The following is a 16,111-nucleotide window of genomic DNA, read 5'->3' on the forward strand; positions in this document are numbered from 1 at the left end:
GCCTTATTTCACATAATATAATGTCCTTCAGACTTCTCCATATTGCTGTGAATGACAGAACTTCATCTGTTCATGGCTGAATAGTATTCCACTGTGTGTATATAGACCACATTTTTTAATCCATTCATCTGTTGATGGACATTTAGACTGATCCCATGTCTTAGCTATTGCAAATAGTGCTTCAATAAACACGGAAGTGCTGGTATCTCTTTGACATACTGATTTCCTTTCTTTTGAATTTAAGAAGGGACTTCATAAAGTTCATGGAAAATGCATATTATAAAAGAGCCACGGCTTTCAAATTTTTTTTCCACCAAAATAAACTGATACCAACTTGCTATAACATGTCTGAACAGGATCCAGTTTGAAGTACTAGGAAGGATAAGACATCAGTTTGAAAAAAGCCCCTGTCAGAGCAAGATGAATTCTGCTAAAATTGAAACAAGAACAAACATCAAAGCTATGGTAAAACTTTGGTGGAAGAATGATGAAATCATTGATGCTTATTAAAAGTTTATGGGGACAATGCCCCAAAGAAATATGCAGTTTATAAATAAATAACTTGTTTTAAGAAGGGATGAGACAATGTTGAAAACAAAGCCCATAGCAGCAGACCATCCATGTCAATTTTTCAGGAAGAAAATTCATCTTGTTTGTTACCTGATTAATGAGGACAGATGATTAACAGCAGAAATAAGAGCCAACACCATAGACAACTGGTAGATTAAACAATTCTGCCTGAAAATTTAAAGTTGAATAATTTAAAAAAAAAAAAAAAAGAAAATTTAAAGTTGAGCAAACTTTCCACTTGACAGCTGCCAGTGCTGTTTCATCCAGATCAGCTGCAGACAAGAGCAGAGCTTTCAATAGAAATTTTAAACAAGTAAGATCAAGATCCTGAAGCATTTCTTCAAAGAACTGTATTAAACATGGCTTTACCAGTATGATCCTAAAGTCAAAGCACAATCCAAGCAATGGCTATCAACAGGTGGTACTGGTCCAGTTAAAGCAAAGCAGACTGGCCAAGAGGAAAAGATCATGGCAACAGGTTTTTTTTTTTTTTTTTTTTTGTATACTTGTGGCATTTTGCTTGTTGACTTTCTGGAAAGCTGAAGAACAATATCTGCTTATTATAGGAGTGTTTTGAGAAAGTCAGCCAACACTTTAGCAGAAAAATACGTGGGAAACTCCACCAGAGAGTCCTTCTCCACCACAACAATGCTCCTGCTCATTCCTCTCATCAAACATGGAAATTTTGCAAGAGTTTCCATGGAAATTCTTAGGCATCTGCCGTACAGCTTCAATTTGGCTCCTTTTGACTTCTTTTTGTTTCCTCATCTTACAACAAAAAATCTTTAAAGGGCACCCCTTTTTCTTTACTTAACAATGTAAAAAAGACTGCATCAACATGGTTAAATTCCCATGCTTTATGAGTAAGATTTTAAAAGCACAGGGAACAAAAGCAAAAAGAGACCATTGGGACTATATCAAGCTGAAAAGCTACTGCACAGCAAAAGAAACAATCAACAGAGTGAAGAGGCAACCTGTAGAATGGAGAAAATATTTGCAAACTCTTCATCCAAGAAGGGACCAATATCCTGAAGCATTTCCCCTATGTTTTTTTCTAGACGTTTTACAATTTTGGGTTTTACACTTAAGCCTTTAATCCACTTTAAGTTGATCTGTAGATATGGCAAGAGAGAAGGGTCTTATTTCATTCTTCTGCACATGGATATCCAGTTTTCTCAACACCATTTATTGAAGAGATTGTACTTTCCCCAATATACATTCTTAGCATCTGCACCACTCTTTATACCTAGTGTTCCATTATTGGAACACTAAGCTTGTAACAGTGCCTTAAATCATATTTGCCTCATTTTTTTCTTTGCCAAATAATATATACAGTAGCAACAGTAGTAGCAGTAACAACAGCATGGTCTCTTAGAGGTCTTATGAGGATTAAACAATAAAATATATGTAGAATATTTTGAGCTATCATGCTCATTATTACAACCTACTCTGTTTCTTTTTTAATTCCTAGCATTTATCTAGTTACCAGTAATTTTATGCCCTTTTTCTTATTATTTATATTTTGAGCTTATTACTAAAACAAAACAAAAAAAAAAAACCTTTCTGCTTATATCTTTAAGTAAAAAAAAAAAAAAAACTTAACTAACAAAAAAACTGAGACTCAGTGATTTAATGCTGCAGACATTTCCAAGGGTGATTGCCCAGCCCCAACCATTTGCTGAAACAAGATTCCAGAGCTAAGTCATTCCTGCCAGACCCTCCTTGGCCATGAATGATTTGTGCACTCAGGGGAAAATACCCAATCATAGCTGAGTCAGTCAGATTCTTTATCCCAGCACCTATGCTATTTTTGAAGCACTTTGAGGGGATTCTCAAACCTGCTACAGTATCTGTTTCCTGCTTTTCCAGGAGCTGGAGAGTTAGGATCTGCCAATGATTCCATGCCTGGTTCCCCCAGCATTCCTCTGATAAATTCACCTTTTGTCTCTAAGCTGGTCAGAGTTAGTTTCCATTACTTAGGTGGTTGAGAGGGGTCACAGCTGAATTCTAGAACACACATCTGTCTCTTTGTGTTAGACCTCCTTAATCCACATCTATTGAGAATTCACTGTTTGCAAGGCATGACCAGATATGTGCTGTGAGGATCAGTGAGGTTTTGACAGGAAAAGAAGGGGTGTGGCATTATGAGAATAGAGAACAGCAGAAAGACAAAAGATAGTTAGAGGGAGTTGAAAGCAATATACTTTTACTGCAGAATAAGGCATATGAAGGCACACGGTTGATAATAAATGATTCATGAATTGATATTAAATTAGATGTAAAACTAGATAGACAAGTTGAAGATAAATAATACATGGCTTTGAATGCCAAACTAAAGGATTCAGAGTTTACTCTCCTCAGAATTGGGACCACTAAAGATTTCTAAGCAGAAGAGTCCTATAATATAAATTGCGCTTTCTGAACACTAATATCTCACCAGTCCTCACCAATGCTCAGCTTATTAATGAGCTGAAATTTGTGTTTTATTTATGACCAGATGTGGTGACTCATGCCTATAATCCCAACACTTTGGGAGGCCGAAGCCAGGAATTTGAGACCAACCTGGCCAACATACAGAAACCCTGTCTTCTACTAAAAACACAAGAATTAGCTGGTCATGATGGCACATGCCTGTAATTCTAGCTACTTAGGAGGCTGGGGTGGAGAATTGCTTGAACCTGGGAAGCAGAGGTTGCAGTGAGCCGAGACAGCAACACTGCACTCCAGCCTAGGTGACAGAGCAAGAGACTCTGTCTCAAAGGGGAAAAAAAGTTATTTATGTTTCTAACTAGGTACATTTAGCAGCACATTTTACAGAAAATAGGTTTCATTTCAATGTCAAATGATACTTCTTTATGACTCTCATTAGAGAACTGAAGATACTTGCAAACAGAATATATTTGATAATTTCATCTTCTGATCTAGATCTAATCAAAGTTGTCAGCAAAATTAACGTAAGGTCGACAATTTTTATTGCATTTTAGGTTTTGGGGTACATGTGAAGAACATGCAAGATGGTTGCATCACTCATGATAACCTGAGGGAGACGTGCTATTAGGACTATGTTATAACTGAGAAACTGTTAAATGCCTTCTCGTACTCCTCTAATGGAGACAACCCAAGTTTCAGAGAAACAGTTTATAAGACACTCTATAACACAGTGAAGAGCACTGTGCAAAATATCTGGCATATGCAAGTTTGTTAGCATGGAATGGGTAATACTAAACACAGTTCCTAACATCACGGTGGCACTCCAATTTGGAGAGCTATACTGTACCAACTTTGCTTTCTAGCCACAGAAAGGACCAAGTATGAAGTTCTATAAACACCATTCCCCCTTAATTGAGGAACTAGTAATCGAAATACATACAAACTGATCTGCTTATTCACTATTTACCTGGCCATTCAAAGTAATAAAATTTTAAAAGTAAATGTTATGTTGAAAAAAGTCAAGGGCAAAGCAAGATGCTATCCAAACAAATTAGCTGTCTCTGAACAAAATAAATGTTTCTTTCCTTTCAAATAAGAAAAAAAGAGAACCCAAAAATTCAGCAGTAAAAGTGCACATGATTCACATCAATCACAGTGATGGTATACCACGGAATAGGAAAAAATAAAAGTTACAAGTCATAGGTCAATTTTTTTTTTCATACCTCTGCCTGTACTGTAAGTTGTGAACTTTAACAGACTTTCTGAAAGCTGAAAATAATCCAGCAACTTGTACAGAGAACCTCGTGAACAGTTCCTGAGGTACCACAAGCACCTGTTTCCAGCGTGTTCCAGCCATGGCTGGTTAAATGGAATGTCCAGGATACCAAATTAGGGCAAAAGCACCCAGGCACAGCCCAAGAGAGCTAGCTTATCCCAAGGCTGTGTTTGACAGGGATCTGGGAACTGGAGAGGAAGGAGGAGGAGGCAGGGTACAGCCTCGGCCCTTTGGCCCGGTACTCTCCAGCAGGTATCCATCCTCCCGCCTGTGCCCCGCCGCGAGGGGTACTCACAGCTCTGGTCTCGTAGAGAACCAGCTTCTGGACCGAGCTGATGATGGGGGCAGCGGCCGTGGGCATGGCGCTGGCCAGTGAGGGCCCCACAACAGGGCACCAGCCGCCGGACCGCCCCAGGACACTCGGCGAGAAGACCCCTCAGACCCCGGACATCCAGTCTAGCCAGGAACAACACCGCCTGGGTAGTAAAGCTACAGACGATCGGCTGTTTCCGGATCCCGGCGCCCCGCCTCCAGGCAAGCCCCGCCCCTCACGGCGGGGGCGGGGCTGGAGGACGTACCACAGACTGGTCGGATAGAGGCTTCCAGGACCTGCGTGCTGTCGAGAGAGGAAGCGAAGGGCGCCATCTTTGGTAAGGACAGGAGGAAAACGTGGGCGGAGAAAAAGTCGACAGATTAATCCTCCCTCTCTTTGGATTGGGTAGCTTCTTTTCAAAAGGGTTCTCCGAGTTGCAGGATAAATCCTTTCCCACGTTGGTCTATGTTTTCCACGCCTACTGCTGCCCATTTTTCTGGAAGCCGGCCCTCTGACAGTCCTTCACTGAGTATCAGTTTTCCCCTCACTTCTAATCTGTTGTACCGATGGTGTGTGGCCCAAGGAATTGTTTCAAAATCACCTAAAGCTAGAAAGTTTGGGTTTGTGCCGGAGGCTAGCCACTTGAGGTTCTTGACAGACTCGAGCGCTGTGTTGGAGCCGCGCCGGAAAGGAGGTTTCTTTATATCATGTGTGCGACATAAATGGGCATGTGTGTACCCTCTCTTCCATATTTGTGAAAATGAGCGTATTTTAATTATGAATACTAAATTAGGTACAAAAGTGACTATTTCGAATTAGAAAAGAAATGCAATGAACTACAGCCCCGCCTTCCGAGGCCCCGCCCTCCAAGCTGCCGGCGCGCGGCGGCCCACGGTCTCCCCGGCAACCGCCCAACAGCACCGCGGAGCCCCTTGGAGGCAGCTGCTGTCCCGCAGAGTGTCCGCTTCGGCCAGGTAAGGGGCCTTCTCGTGGCCGGCGGTGTGGTGGTCCTCCCCGGAGGCATCTTGGTATCTGTTGCACTCAACTCCGCCTCCTGCAGGAACCCTAGAACAGCTCGTTTTCTTGCAAAGCGGTCTCTCTGTAAATCCACTTTTTAAAACCATGTCTTCTTTCAACGACTGAAGTATTTATTCCACAAATATTTACTGAACACCTACTGCAAGAGTATAAGATGTAGGGGAGAGGTAGCTATCCTAACTTAGGCGGCAATGCCAGGTTTCCCAGGAGACGTGACACCTCTAAACCTCAGAATCTACTGCTAGAGGGCTTCTCAACTGCTAAGTGTAAATAAAACTTTTTTAAAAAATTAAAGAATTGTAGCATATACACATAACATTCATGTATACCAAAGATCATATTGTAAATTAAAATTTGAGAAATTACAAAAATTTTAAAGAAATACTTAATTCTATGGTTTCGTGTGCTTCCCCCCCCCCCCCCCATGGTTTGGTACTCCTTTTATTAAGAACTAGAAAGATGACCGTGTCCGTTCTGGCATTTTCCATTGACTTGGACCTTTTAACTGGGAAAAAATAATTAGCTGTGTTCTATTTCATAATGAAACCAACTCTTCTGAATATTGGTTAAATATCTGCACAATGTTTTTATTTACGGTAGCAACTCTTAAAATACCTGTAGGATTCTAGTCTTCAATTATTACGGTGTAGCACTTCCATTTTGACTTTGTCTTAGTTTCTTTCACCGGGAAGTAAATCCTAAGACAAAACTTTAAGGACAAGCTTTTTATATGGGACGTAATCCCAGAAAGCAGCAGCAGGGAGAAGAAGAAAACTGATAAAGGGAATATTACCAAAGAAGTTTCTTTGTGGGCTGAATTCACTAGGGAATACTGGGAGGCATGTCTCAATTATCCCCTCTTAAGGGACAAGGAAGCTGGAGTATTTGTGTGCCAACTCCCGTCAGTTATTGGATGAAGCCTAGTATGACAGAGCATTGATTCCCTAGAACTTCCAGTCTACCTCTTCCAGTTTAGGGAGAGTAGATTCTGGCAGCTGGAGAGAGCCCTTAGGCAAAAAGTCGCACGTGCTGACATTTTGGAAATTGGGCTAGTCGTGCATAGACATGGTATATGTCAAGTCGATATGGGGAAGGCATTAATAGCAGCTGCTACATTCCACCCTTTGCAGCACTCACATCCACTCTTTCCCCCACATCAAGTTCACACCATCCCACCCTGATTCTTTAAGGTAGTGGCTAGTCTCAATTTTTAAAGGGACTTATAAAAATAAAAGATTAATGGGACAAACTGCAGAATCCACTACTGCAATTAATCCGAGGTCTGTAACTGATCATCTCTGTCCTCTACCCTCATTCTAGATTTTCCTTACTCTTGGCCAGCACTTCTGCTGGCCTGTTTCCCCAGTAGGATAATGAGCGTTCATCCCTGAGGAGTGTAAGCCCTTGGTTACTGTGTCATTGTCAGGTTTTGGTTGCTGCAATTACCCATTCACTGGACGTGAAAGCATTAAATGGTGTCTCAGAGAATCCCCTGAGTTCAAGAAATGCATCCCCTATCCCAATTGGGTAGCAGTTTATGGCCATACCACCTATACCACCTGAACACCCCCAATCTCATCCAGTTACATAGCATCAACCCTATCTCCATCTGCCAGTGCAAAGACTCCTTATGGGCTTGCGGAGTCAAAAATGACAAGGTGGCAGCAGTCGTTTTAAGATTTAATGAAACCTTTACTGGGTGCCCTGATAGAACCAACTCTCCCCTCCACCAGACCCAGGAGCTCTTGTCCAGAAGTAAGGTGGAAATTTCCCATCAATTACAGAGAGTATTGGCGAGAGGGGCCACTCCTACTTCTAGCCCTTGATTCAAAGCATATTCCTCATCTTGAAGTACATTGTCTCAATCCCACACAATTCCAAGCTAGTGCCTTAGCTGTGCCTTTAAGAGGCCATTCCAAAATTTTGTCAAACCAGCAGCTTCTAGGTGAGGTGGTATATAAAAATGTTCCCTGATCCAAGGCAGATCAGAGATCTCATGAAGGTAAATGAGGTGTTCTCTAAACCTTTAGGTGGTGGTGCTGGCCAGGGCACTGCAGGTAGGAAAGACAAGCCCATATTAGGAGCACATGTCAGGTGCTCCTTCAAAGGTGAAGGGGTCCTGTGTAATCAAATTGTCACTGAATGAATGTTTTGTCTCCTAAAGGGGTTGTACCATATTGAGGGCTCAATATGAGCAGGTCTCTGCCATGAACAGGTAGAACATTCAGCAGCAATAGTAGTTAAACCAGCCTGGTGAAAGGGGGCCCTGTTATGAGCCCATGCCTAGCATTCATCACCTGCATCCCTGTCACCATGCCTACTTTGTTTACAAACCCATTATACAACCATTGAGGTGACCAGGAGCAAAGACTGGCTGGTGTCTACTGGGTAAGTTATCCTGTCCACCGGGTTTTCCAGTACCTCTTCTAAAGTGGATGCTTTCTGAGATACAAATGTCTACATATTTTACATCCACTTACATTAGTTTTCTACGCTGTATAGCAAATTACCACAAATTTAGCAGCTTAAAACAACACACATATGTGATCACAGAGTTTCCATGGCCAGGGACCCTGGCATCACTTAGTTGGGTCATCTGCTCAGGGTTTCACAAGGCAGCAGTCTGTTGTTGGCTGAGCTGTGCTTCCATCTGGAGACTTGACTAGGGAAGAATCCACCCCCAAGCTAATTCATATGGTTGGCAACCATCATCGTTTTGTGGTTGTAGGACTGAGGTCCCTGTTTTCTTAATGACTGTTGGCAGGGGCTGCTCTCAGCTCCTGGATGCCACCCACTATTCCTCATCGTGTGGTCCTCTCACAACCTGACAGCTTACTTCCAAGCCAACAGGAATTTTCCCTCCAGTTCCCTAAAATGGGGTCTTATATAATGTAACATACTCATGAGACAGACATTTTATCACCTTTGCTGTATTTAGAAGCAAGTTACAGAACCCACTTCCATTCAAGGGAAGGGGATTGTGTAAGGGTATGACTCAATAGAGGTGAGATTAGGGTATATTTGCTACACAACCCTCATAGGCCCAATCACATGTTTCTTCCCCAGAACTCTTTCTTTTACCTTCTGATCTTGTACTTTCTAGGCCCTTGATGAAGCCATTTGGCATTCTCTTCCAAACTGAGGGCCTAGGAATACTGCTTAAAGGCTCTGCCCGCCAGGAGAATTTCCCCTAATCACCATATTTCAGGGCTACTTGTGAGAGGGACTAAAGCCTGGAAGCATTTTAATTACAACTTGTACCAACATATTGTGATTCATCCATGAATTTTGTTTTCATATTCTGTCAGCTGTTCTTAGGGATTCCACATGAGGTGTAAGCTAAAAGAGACATTGGTGCATGAGACAGGTGACATGGGTGTCTGGGCTGATTATTTATGAAATTTATTTGTGCCCTGAAGACCTGTTTGAACCGATCCCAGTGTAACATTTTTATCATTTAATGGGTTGCTGCTGTGCCTGCCTGACTTTAGGTCTTGATCTACCTGACATAACCAATTCATAGTGGGCACTTCCAGTTGCATAGTCACTTGATATCCCATAACCATTCATTCTCTATCAGGCATTCATTATCTATCAGAGCCCACGAGCATGCCAAGAGCTGCTTTTTGAGTGAGGAATCATTCTCTGCTGCAGAATGCGAGGATTTACAGTGAGAGGCCCCTGTTATGGCTTTCCTAACACTCCAAAAGCTATCCTTACATACCACAACATTGTGGGACCTTTAGCATTGTGGGATCTAGCCAAATATACAGCCCAGGAAGCAAAGCCTCTTGTGCTGCAACCTAAAACTACAGAGCTTTTTCTTACTGTGGGCCCCACTCAAAAATGACAGCTTTCCATGTCACCCATTAAATGCATCGAAACAGTATTCTTAAGTGTGCTTCATGCTGTCTTTGAAAACTAAAGAGGCCTACAAAATACTGTGCCTCTTTTTTAGAGATAGAAGGTACAAGGTACAGTAACCCATCCTTTACCTTGGACAGAATATTGCAGACCATTGGCCTTTTAAAACTTTACCAAAGTAATAAGACCTTTAATCTTTGTAGGTTTATCTCTCACTTTATGCTGCTTGTGTGTCTTTATAAGGGGATCCAGGACACTTGCCACTTCCTGCTTACTAGGTCTGATATTGTGGTTCAAGACCCCTTTATACTATATTGTCACAAACAGCAGGAGAGTCCTTGGGTAAGACTGGATGTTCACTGTCATGGTTCTAAGTGAATACAAATAGCTTCTGATTCTCTTTCTTGATAGAAATTGAAAAGAATGCACACACTGCCATATCATTAGGTACATACAAGAGTCTGTGTCGATCTAGTAAAGAACTCATCTGCATAGCAGTTGCAACTGAGACTTCCAGCTTGTTAAATTTACAGAAGCTTACCCTCATCTGTTGTGCTCAGTCTGGCTTCTATAAAAGAAAGACTGAAGAAATAAAAATAAGCAGGACTATACATCTTTTAAATTGTTGTTGGTATCACTCTTCATTCAAAATGATTTGCTGTTGGTTATCTTGCCCAGGGGTGGAGGAACCAATATGCAATGTCATGAGCTTCCATTTGGCCTTTTCTACCACAGTGATTGTCACTGCATAGGCAGGGAATCAGTGTGAAGGTTTTGCCATTTGCTATCCCAGTTATTCTCTCAAAGACCAGAAAAATAACCATGGGGTGATCCCACAGACCCATTGGATCCACTGTAAGACAGACTGCAGCCAAGTCTTTATTTATTACTGGCTCTCAATTTGTCCTGACTCCAACAGGGGCCATGATAGCATTTGGAATCCCCCGTGTCAGTGTCAGCTCAGACCCTGTGCCCAATGGCTCTTGAAAAAAAATATTCCAGTTTCCATGGTGTATACTTCTCCACTTAGTAGGGTCTCTTAGAGAAGGATTTGGAAATCACTATTGTAAACACTTGCAGTGTTGCAGACTCCTTTCTTTTTTCCCCCCATTATTCATTTTCATTACTGTTATTATTTATGTCAAAAATTTTTACTGCTTTCCAAACAGTTATGTTACTAGTGATTCAATCTCTATAATCCTAACTCACTGAGTTATTTGGAAACATGAGAGTTTTAAAAGCCACTGTGAATGACTAATATCAATAGAGAAAAGAAGACATTGATTCATTGTTCTAGGAATATTTGTTTGTTTTGTTATTCTCAATTGGTGTTGGCCAAGTTAGGGAGAGGGAAGCAGAGATTTAGGTAGTGCTGGTTATTTTCTGTTGAGGCCTGTCTATCACACTGTGATATCAGCTTGTAACAGAAATCTGTCAGCCTGGGCTAAGTTCTAGCCATTTGAGGTGGGTTTTAAGTGCTTTATAATATGAAAGTTTGGACAAGAAATTCAACTGAATGGGAATGTTTGTTTGATTTTCCCCATGTTCAGCTGGTAGGCCAGCTCTGGTGAAATTAGGAAATATTTGGAGCCAAGTTGAGCTTCTTCTGACTTTAAGGGGAAGGCTCTCAAGATAGTGACCTAGGAAAGTTACTAGTCTGAGACTGTTGAGACATGCCTAACCAAAGATATTCTCAGCAGGTCATTCCTCTGAAATGTACATCCTGGATCTTCCCCCAACATAACCAGGCATAGAATGCCAAAGTAGTAGAACAAACTGAAGGGACCTGGCCCCACCCCATCCCTCACTTTATAGAAGAGAAACCATGGCCCAGAAAGAAGTGCATTGTCCCAGCTCACAGGACAGTTCAGAGTCCAATGAGAACCAGGTCACAGTCCACTCCTGAGGGCTTCTAATCTCCCTTTCAATAAATGGGTTCTGGGACTGAAAATTGAGCAATGAATTATGATTTTTTACTGTGGCTACTGACATCAACCCTTGGTGCACTTGTTCTTTATCATTTTTAGGTATGTAAGTTAATCAACACTCTCAATGACTGCTCATTAATTTCACCCCTAGGAATGCCATGATTTAGCACCATCACCATAGATCTCTGTATCACATGTTGCCCTTCTGGGCTTGCTTCCCATTATAGTAATTATGTTTACATTGCACCTGTCTTCTGCTCTTCCAGAACCTATCATCCCCACTGACACATGGGAACCCAGCATCATAGCAGCCTCTCCCCTACCTTCATCCCTGGCCTGCAGAGCATATCACCCCTGAGTTTTTTAATGATGCCAGCGTCCCCTTCACTAGTTCATTCTTTATTGCCTTAATGAAGGGAGTGTTTTCTGGCCATCCCAAAGAGCAGACTCATCTCAGAAGTTTTTTGTCCTCCCATAATAAATTTATTCTAACATGCCACCTCTGCCAGCCTTTGAAACCTTCCTCTACACCCTGCAAGACAGCTCTATTTACTATAAGCTATTTTTTTCCCAAGCGTCAAGGAACCTTACCATTAGTGAATTAAGACTTGCTCCAAGTGTCCTTTCCAGGATGTTAAACCATGAGTTGTGGGAGAGAGCCTACATATCAGTAAACTTTTATCCAGTCTACATTCCCTGACCCTGGGGCAGATGCCTCACAAGACAATACTGGCCCTCCACAAAATCTGTCTTTATCTTCCCTTATAACTTCTAGAGCAATAACTGGGGTAGAGTATCAGCTCAGCCTGAGGAGGTACTAGTGCAGAAAGAAAGATATTATTCACCTAAATAGCTATAGGACCTGTCTATGATGTAACATAGGAAGGAAGAGAACATGCCTGTGAAAAGATTTTGATTTTTTCAAGTCTAGTCTGTCAAAATGTGCTTTTTAACTAGAGTTATTGGCATTACTGATTTCTTTCTGCCATCTTATTTTACTTTCATTTGTCCCAGTTAAAATTTTTCTATTTTTGTCTCTCCTTTTTTGACCGTTTTCTCCCCTTTACTCATTCCATCTTTCTATTTCTGTTTGTTTGAAAATATACTATCTGTATCTGTTTAATGTCATTACCTAGATAGTAGAATGTACGTTTGATAAAGTCTTATTTTTTCATTTGCAGCTACAGCTCCGGTGAGATTTTTTCTTGTTTTTATTTTATTTAATTTATTTTTTATTTGCTGCTCCTGATAAAGTCTTTAACCAATATGTTTACACTCCTCTGAAAAATGCAAGGGCATTAGGATGCTTTAACTCTGGCCCCCTCCTCCCAACATGTATGCTACCATTTCCCATTATTTTACTTCTTAGTTTTCTTTTTAAAGCTCAAAAATCAAGCATTATTGTTTTGTATAATAAATGTTTGTTTAGATTTCTCAATAACTTTGCTCACTCTGTGTGTGTGTGTGTGTGTGTGTGTGTGTGTGTGTGTGTGTGTATGTGTGTGTGTTAGGCCTATTGACAGGGATTATTATTTCTCTCCCTGAAGAGGATCCCTTAGAATCTTTAGTGAAGATGTGCTGGCAGTTAGCACTCTGTTTTTGCCTAACTGAAAATACTTCATTTTGCCCTTGTTCTTGATACACAGTTTCTCTGAGTATGCAATTCTACCTTGAAAATATATGTTTTTCTCAACTCAGCGTTGCTGCCAAGGTCACCTGTTGGTTTAATTGCTGTTCCTTTTGGAGCACTCTCTCTTTTCTTCCAGGTTCGCTTTTAAAGTTATATTAGTCTTTGGTATTCTACAGATTTTACTGTTTTGTTTCTTTATGTAGATTTCTTTTTAAAAAAAAATTTTAAGTTTCAGGATACATGTACAGGACATGCAGGCTTGTTACATAGGTAAACATGTGCTGTAGTGGTTTGCTGCGTCTGTCATCCCATCATTTAGGTATTAAGCTCCACATGCATTAGCTATTTATCCTGATGCTCTCCTTCTCTGCCCCTCCACCAGGCCCCAAAGTATGTTGTTCCCCTCCCTGTGTCCATGTGTTCTCATTGTTCAGCTCTCACCTATAAGTGAGAACATGCAGTGTTTGGTTTTCTGTTCCTGTGTTAGTTTGCTAAGGATAATGGCTTCTAGCTCCATCCATGTCCTTGCAAAGGCCATGATCTTGTTCTTTTTTGTGGTTACATAGTATTCCATGTTGTGTATGTACCACATTTTCTTTATCCAGTCAACCACTGATGGGCATTTGGGTTGATTTGATGTCTTTGCTAGTGCTGCAGTGAACATATGTGTGCATGTATCTTTATAATAAAATGATTTATATTCATTTGGCTATGTACTCAGTAATGGGATTGCTACGTCAAATGGTATTTCTGGTTCTAGGTCTTAGAGGAATTACCACACTGTCTTCAACAATGGTTGAACTAATTTACATTCCCACCAACAGCGTAAAAGCATTCGTATTGCTCTACAGTCTAGTCAGCATCTGTTGTTTCCTGACTTTTTAACATTGCCATTGTGACTGGTATGAAATGGTGTCTCATTGTGGTTTTGATTTGCATTTCTCCCTCATAATCACGGATGTTGAGCTTTTCTTCATATGTTTGTTGGCTGCATAAATGTCTTCTTTTGAGAACTGTAGATGTCCTTTGCCCACTTTTTAATGGGGTTGTTGGGATTTTTTCTTGTAAATTTAAGTTTCTTGCAGATTCTAGGTATTGGACTTTTGTCAGATGGATAGGTTGCAAAAGTTTTCTCCCATTCTGTAGGTTGTCTGTTCACTCAGTACATACCCAAACGAAGATAACAGTTTCTTTTGCTGTGCAGAAGCTCTTTAGTTTAATTAGATCCAATTTGTCAATTTTTGCTTTTGTTGAAATTGCTTTTGACATTTTCATCATGAAATCTTTGTCCATACCTATGTTCTGAATACTATTGCCTGGATTTTCTTCTAGGGTTTTTATACTTTTGGGTTTTACATTTAAGTCTTTAATGCATCATGAGTTAATTTTTGTATAAGGTATAAGGGAACAATCCAGTTTCAATTTTCTGCATATAGCTAGCCAGTTTTTCCCAGTACTATTTATTAAATAGAGAATCCTTTCCCTGTCACTGGTTTTTGTCAGATTTGTCGAAGATGAGATGGTTTAGATATGCAGTTTTATTTCTGAGATCTCTATTCTGTTCCATTGGTCTATGTGTATGTTTTTGTACCACTACCATGCTGTTTTGGTTACTGTACCCTTGCAGTATAGTTTGAAGTTGGGAAGTGTGATGCATATTGTCTTGGCTATTCAGGCTCTTATTTGGTTCCATATGAATTTTAAAGTAGTTTTTTCTGATTTTGTGAAGAATGTCAGTGGTAGTTTAATGGAAATAGAATTGAATCTATAAATTATTTGGGCAGCATGATCATTTTCATAATATTGATTCTTTCTATCCATGAGCATGGAATGTTTTCCCATTTGTTTGTGTCCTCTCTTATTTATTTGGGCAGTAGTTTGTAGTTCTCCTTGAAGAGAGCCTTCACTTCCCTTGTTAGCTGTATTCCGAGGTATTTTATTCTCTTTGTAGCAATTGTGAATGAGACTTCTTTCATGATTTGGCTCTCTGCTTGCCTATTGTTGGTGTATAGGCACGCTTATTATTTTTGCACATTGATTTTGTATCCTGAGACTTTGTTGATTTTGTGTCCTGAGATCAGCTTAAGAATTTTTTGGGTTGAGACAAAAATGGGTTGGGTTGGTTCCTGACCTCATGATCTGGCCCCCTTGGCCTCCTAAAGTGCTGGGATTACAGGCATCAGCCACCATGTCTGGCGAGGGATTTTTCATGTCTCTGGATATAGTTTATGTCACTGGCAGAGACAGTTTCACTTCCTCTCTTCTTTATGTCCTTGTGTGCTCGATGTTTAGCTCCCACTTGTAAGTGAGAACATGTAATATTTGGTTTTCTGTTCCTGCATTAGTTTGCTTAGGATAATGGTTTCCAGCTTCATCCATGTTGCTGCAAAAGACATGATCTTATTTTTCATGGCTGCATAGTATTCCACGGCATGTATGTACCACATTTTCTTTATCTGGTCTACCACTGATGGACATTTAGGTTGATTCCATGTCTTTGCTGTTGTGAGTAGTGTTGTGATGAACATACATGTGCATGTGGGCAAAGGACGTTATCTTGTTTCTTTTTGCTATATCATTTTAACTAAATATTTAATAGTTCTAATAATACTATTATTTTGTTAATATTTTATCATTTCCACTTTAAAATTTTTTTTGATCCAGTAATACTTACAAGAATATTGTTTTCTTTTTTCTTTTTAATTTTCAACAATTAGGGGTTTTTAAAACTACTTTTATCATTTTTTTAACCTTATTTTATTGTGACCAAGAGATACTTCTCATGCTATTTTACTGTTTACATAATAGAAATATTCAGTGGATATATGTATTTTATGAGTATAAATACAGTTATTGATCGACTTATGACCTATGCAACTTACGACCATTCGACTTTACGACCACAATCGCTAGCCACGACTGCTCCATGTCTGGCAGTGCAAATGTTGCCCAGCTGAGCGTAGGACAGTGCAGACCAGCTTCTGACAGCACTACCATCTCTGCGTGCACCATTTCAACTGTACATATAGCCTACTCAACTTAGACCAAATCGTGTTACGACT

The 16,111-nt window shown here is 40.4% G+C and overlaps 2 protein-coding genes across 3 annotated transcripts in view; one reads left to right on the top strand and one right to left on the bottom strand.

The window, feature by feature from the left end:
- The window catches only part of FIG4 (FIG4 phosphoinositide 5-phosphatase), a 127,921-nt gene extending 123,107 nt beyond the window's left edge, over window positions 1-4,814 (bottom strand). For both annotated transcript variants that reach the window (XM_003935957.3, XM_074397610.1), the window contains exon 1: window positions 4,572-4,814. In XM_003935957.3, the coding sequence (XP_003936006.1) occupies window positions 4,572-4,637 (66 nt within the window). In that variant the 5' untranslated portion in view covers window positions 4,638-4,814. The remainder of the gene's footprint in view (window positions 1-4,571) is intronic.
- Window positions 4,815-4,842: 28 nt separating this feature from the next.
- Window positions 4,843-16,111, top strand: part of AK9 (adenylate kinase 9) — a 198,308-nt gene continuing 187,039 nt past the window's right edge. The window contains exon 1 of the mRNA XM_074397611.1: window positions 4,843-5,563. The gene's annotated coding sequence lies outside the window, so the exon portion shown is untranslated. The remainder of the gene's footprint in view (window positions 5,564-16,111) is intronic.

Source organism: Saimiri boliviensis, chromosome 4 (genome assembly GCF_048565385.1).
Source record: "Saimiri boliviensis isolate mSaiBol1 chromosome 4, mSaiBol1.pri, whole genome shotgun sequence".
Taxonomy (NCBI): domain Eukaryota; kingdom Metazoa; phylum Chordata; class Mammalia; order Primates; family Cebidae; genus Saimiri; species Saimiri boliviensis.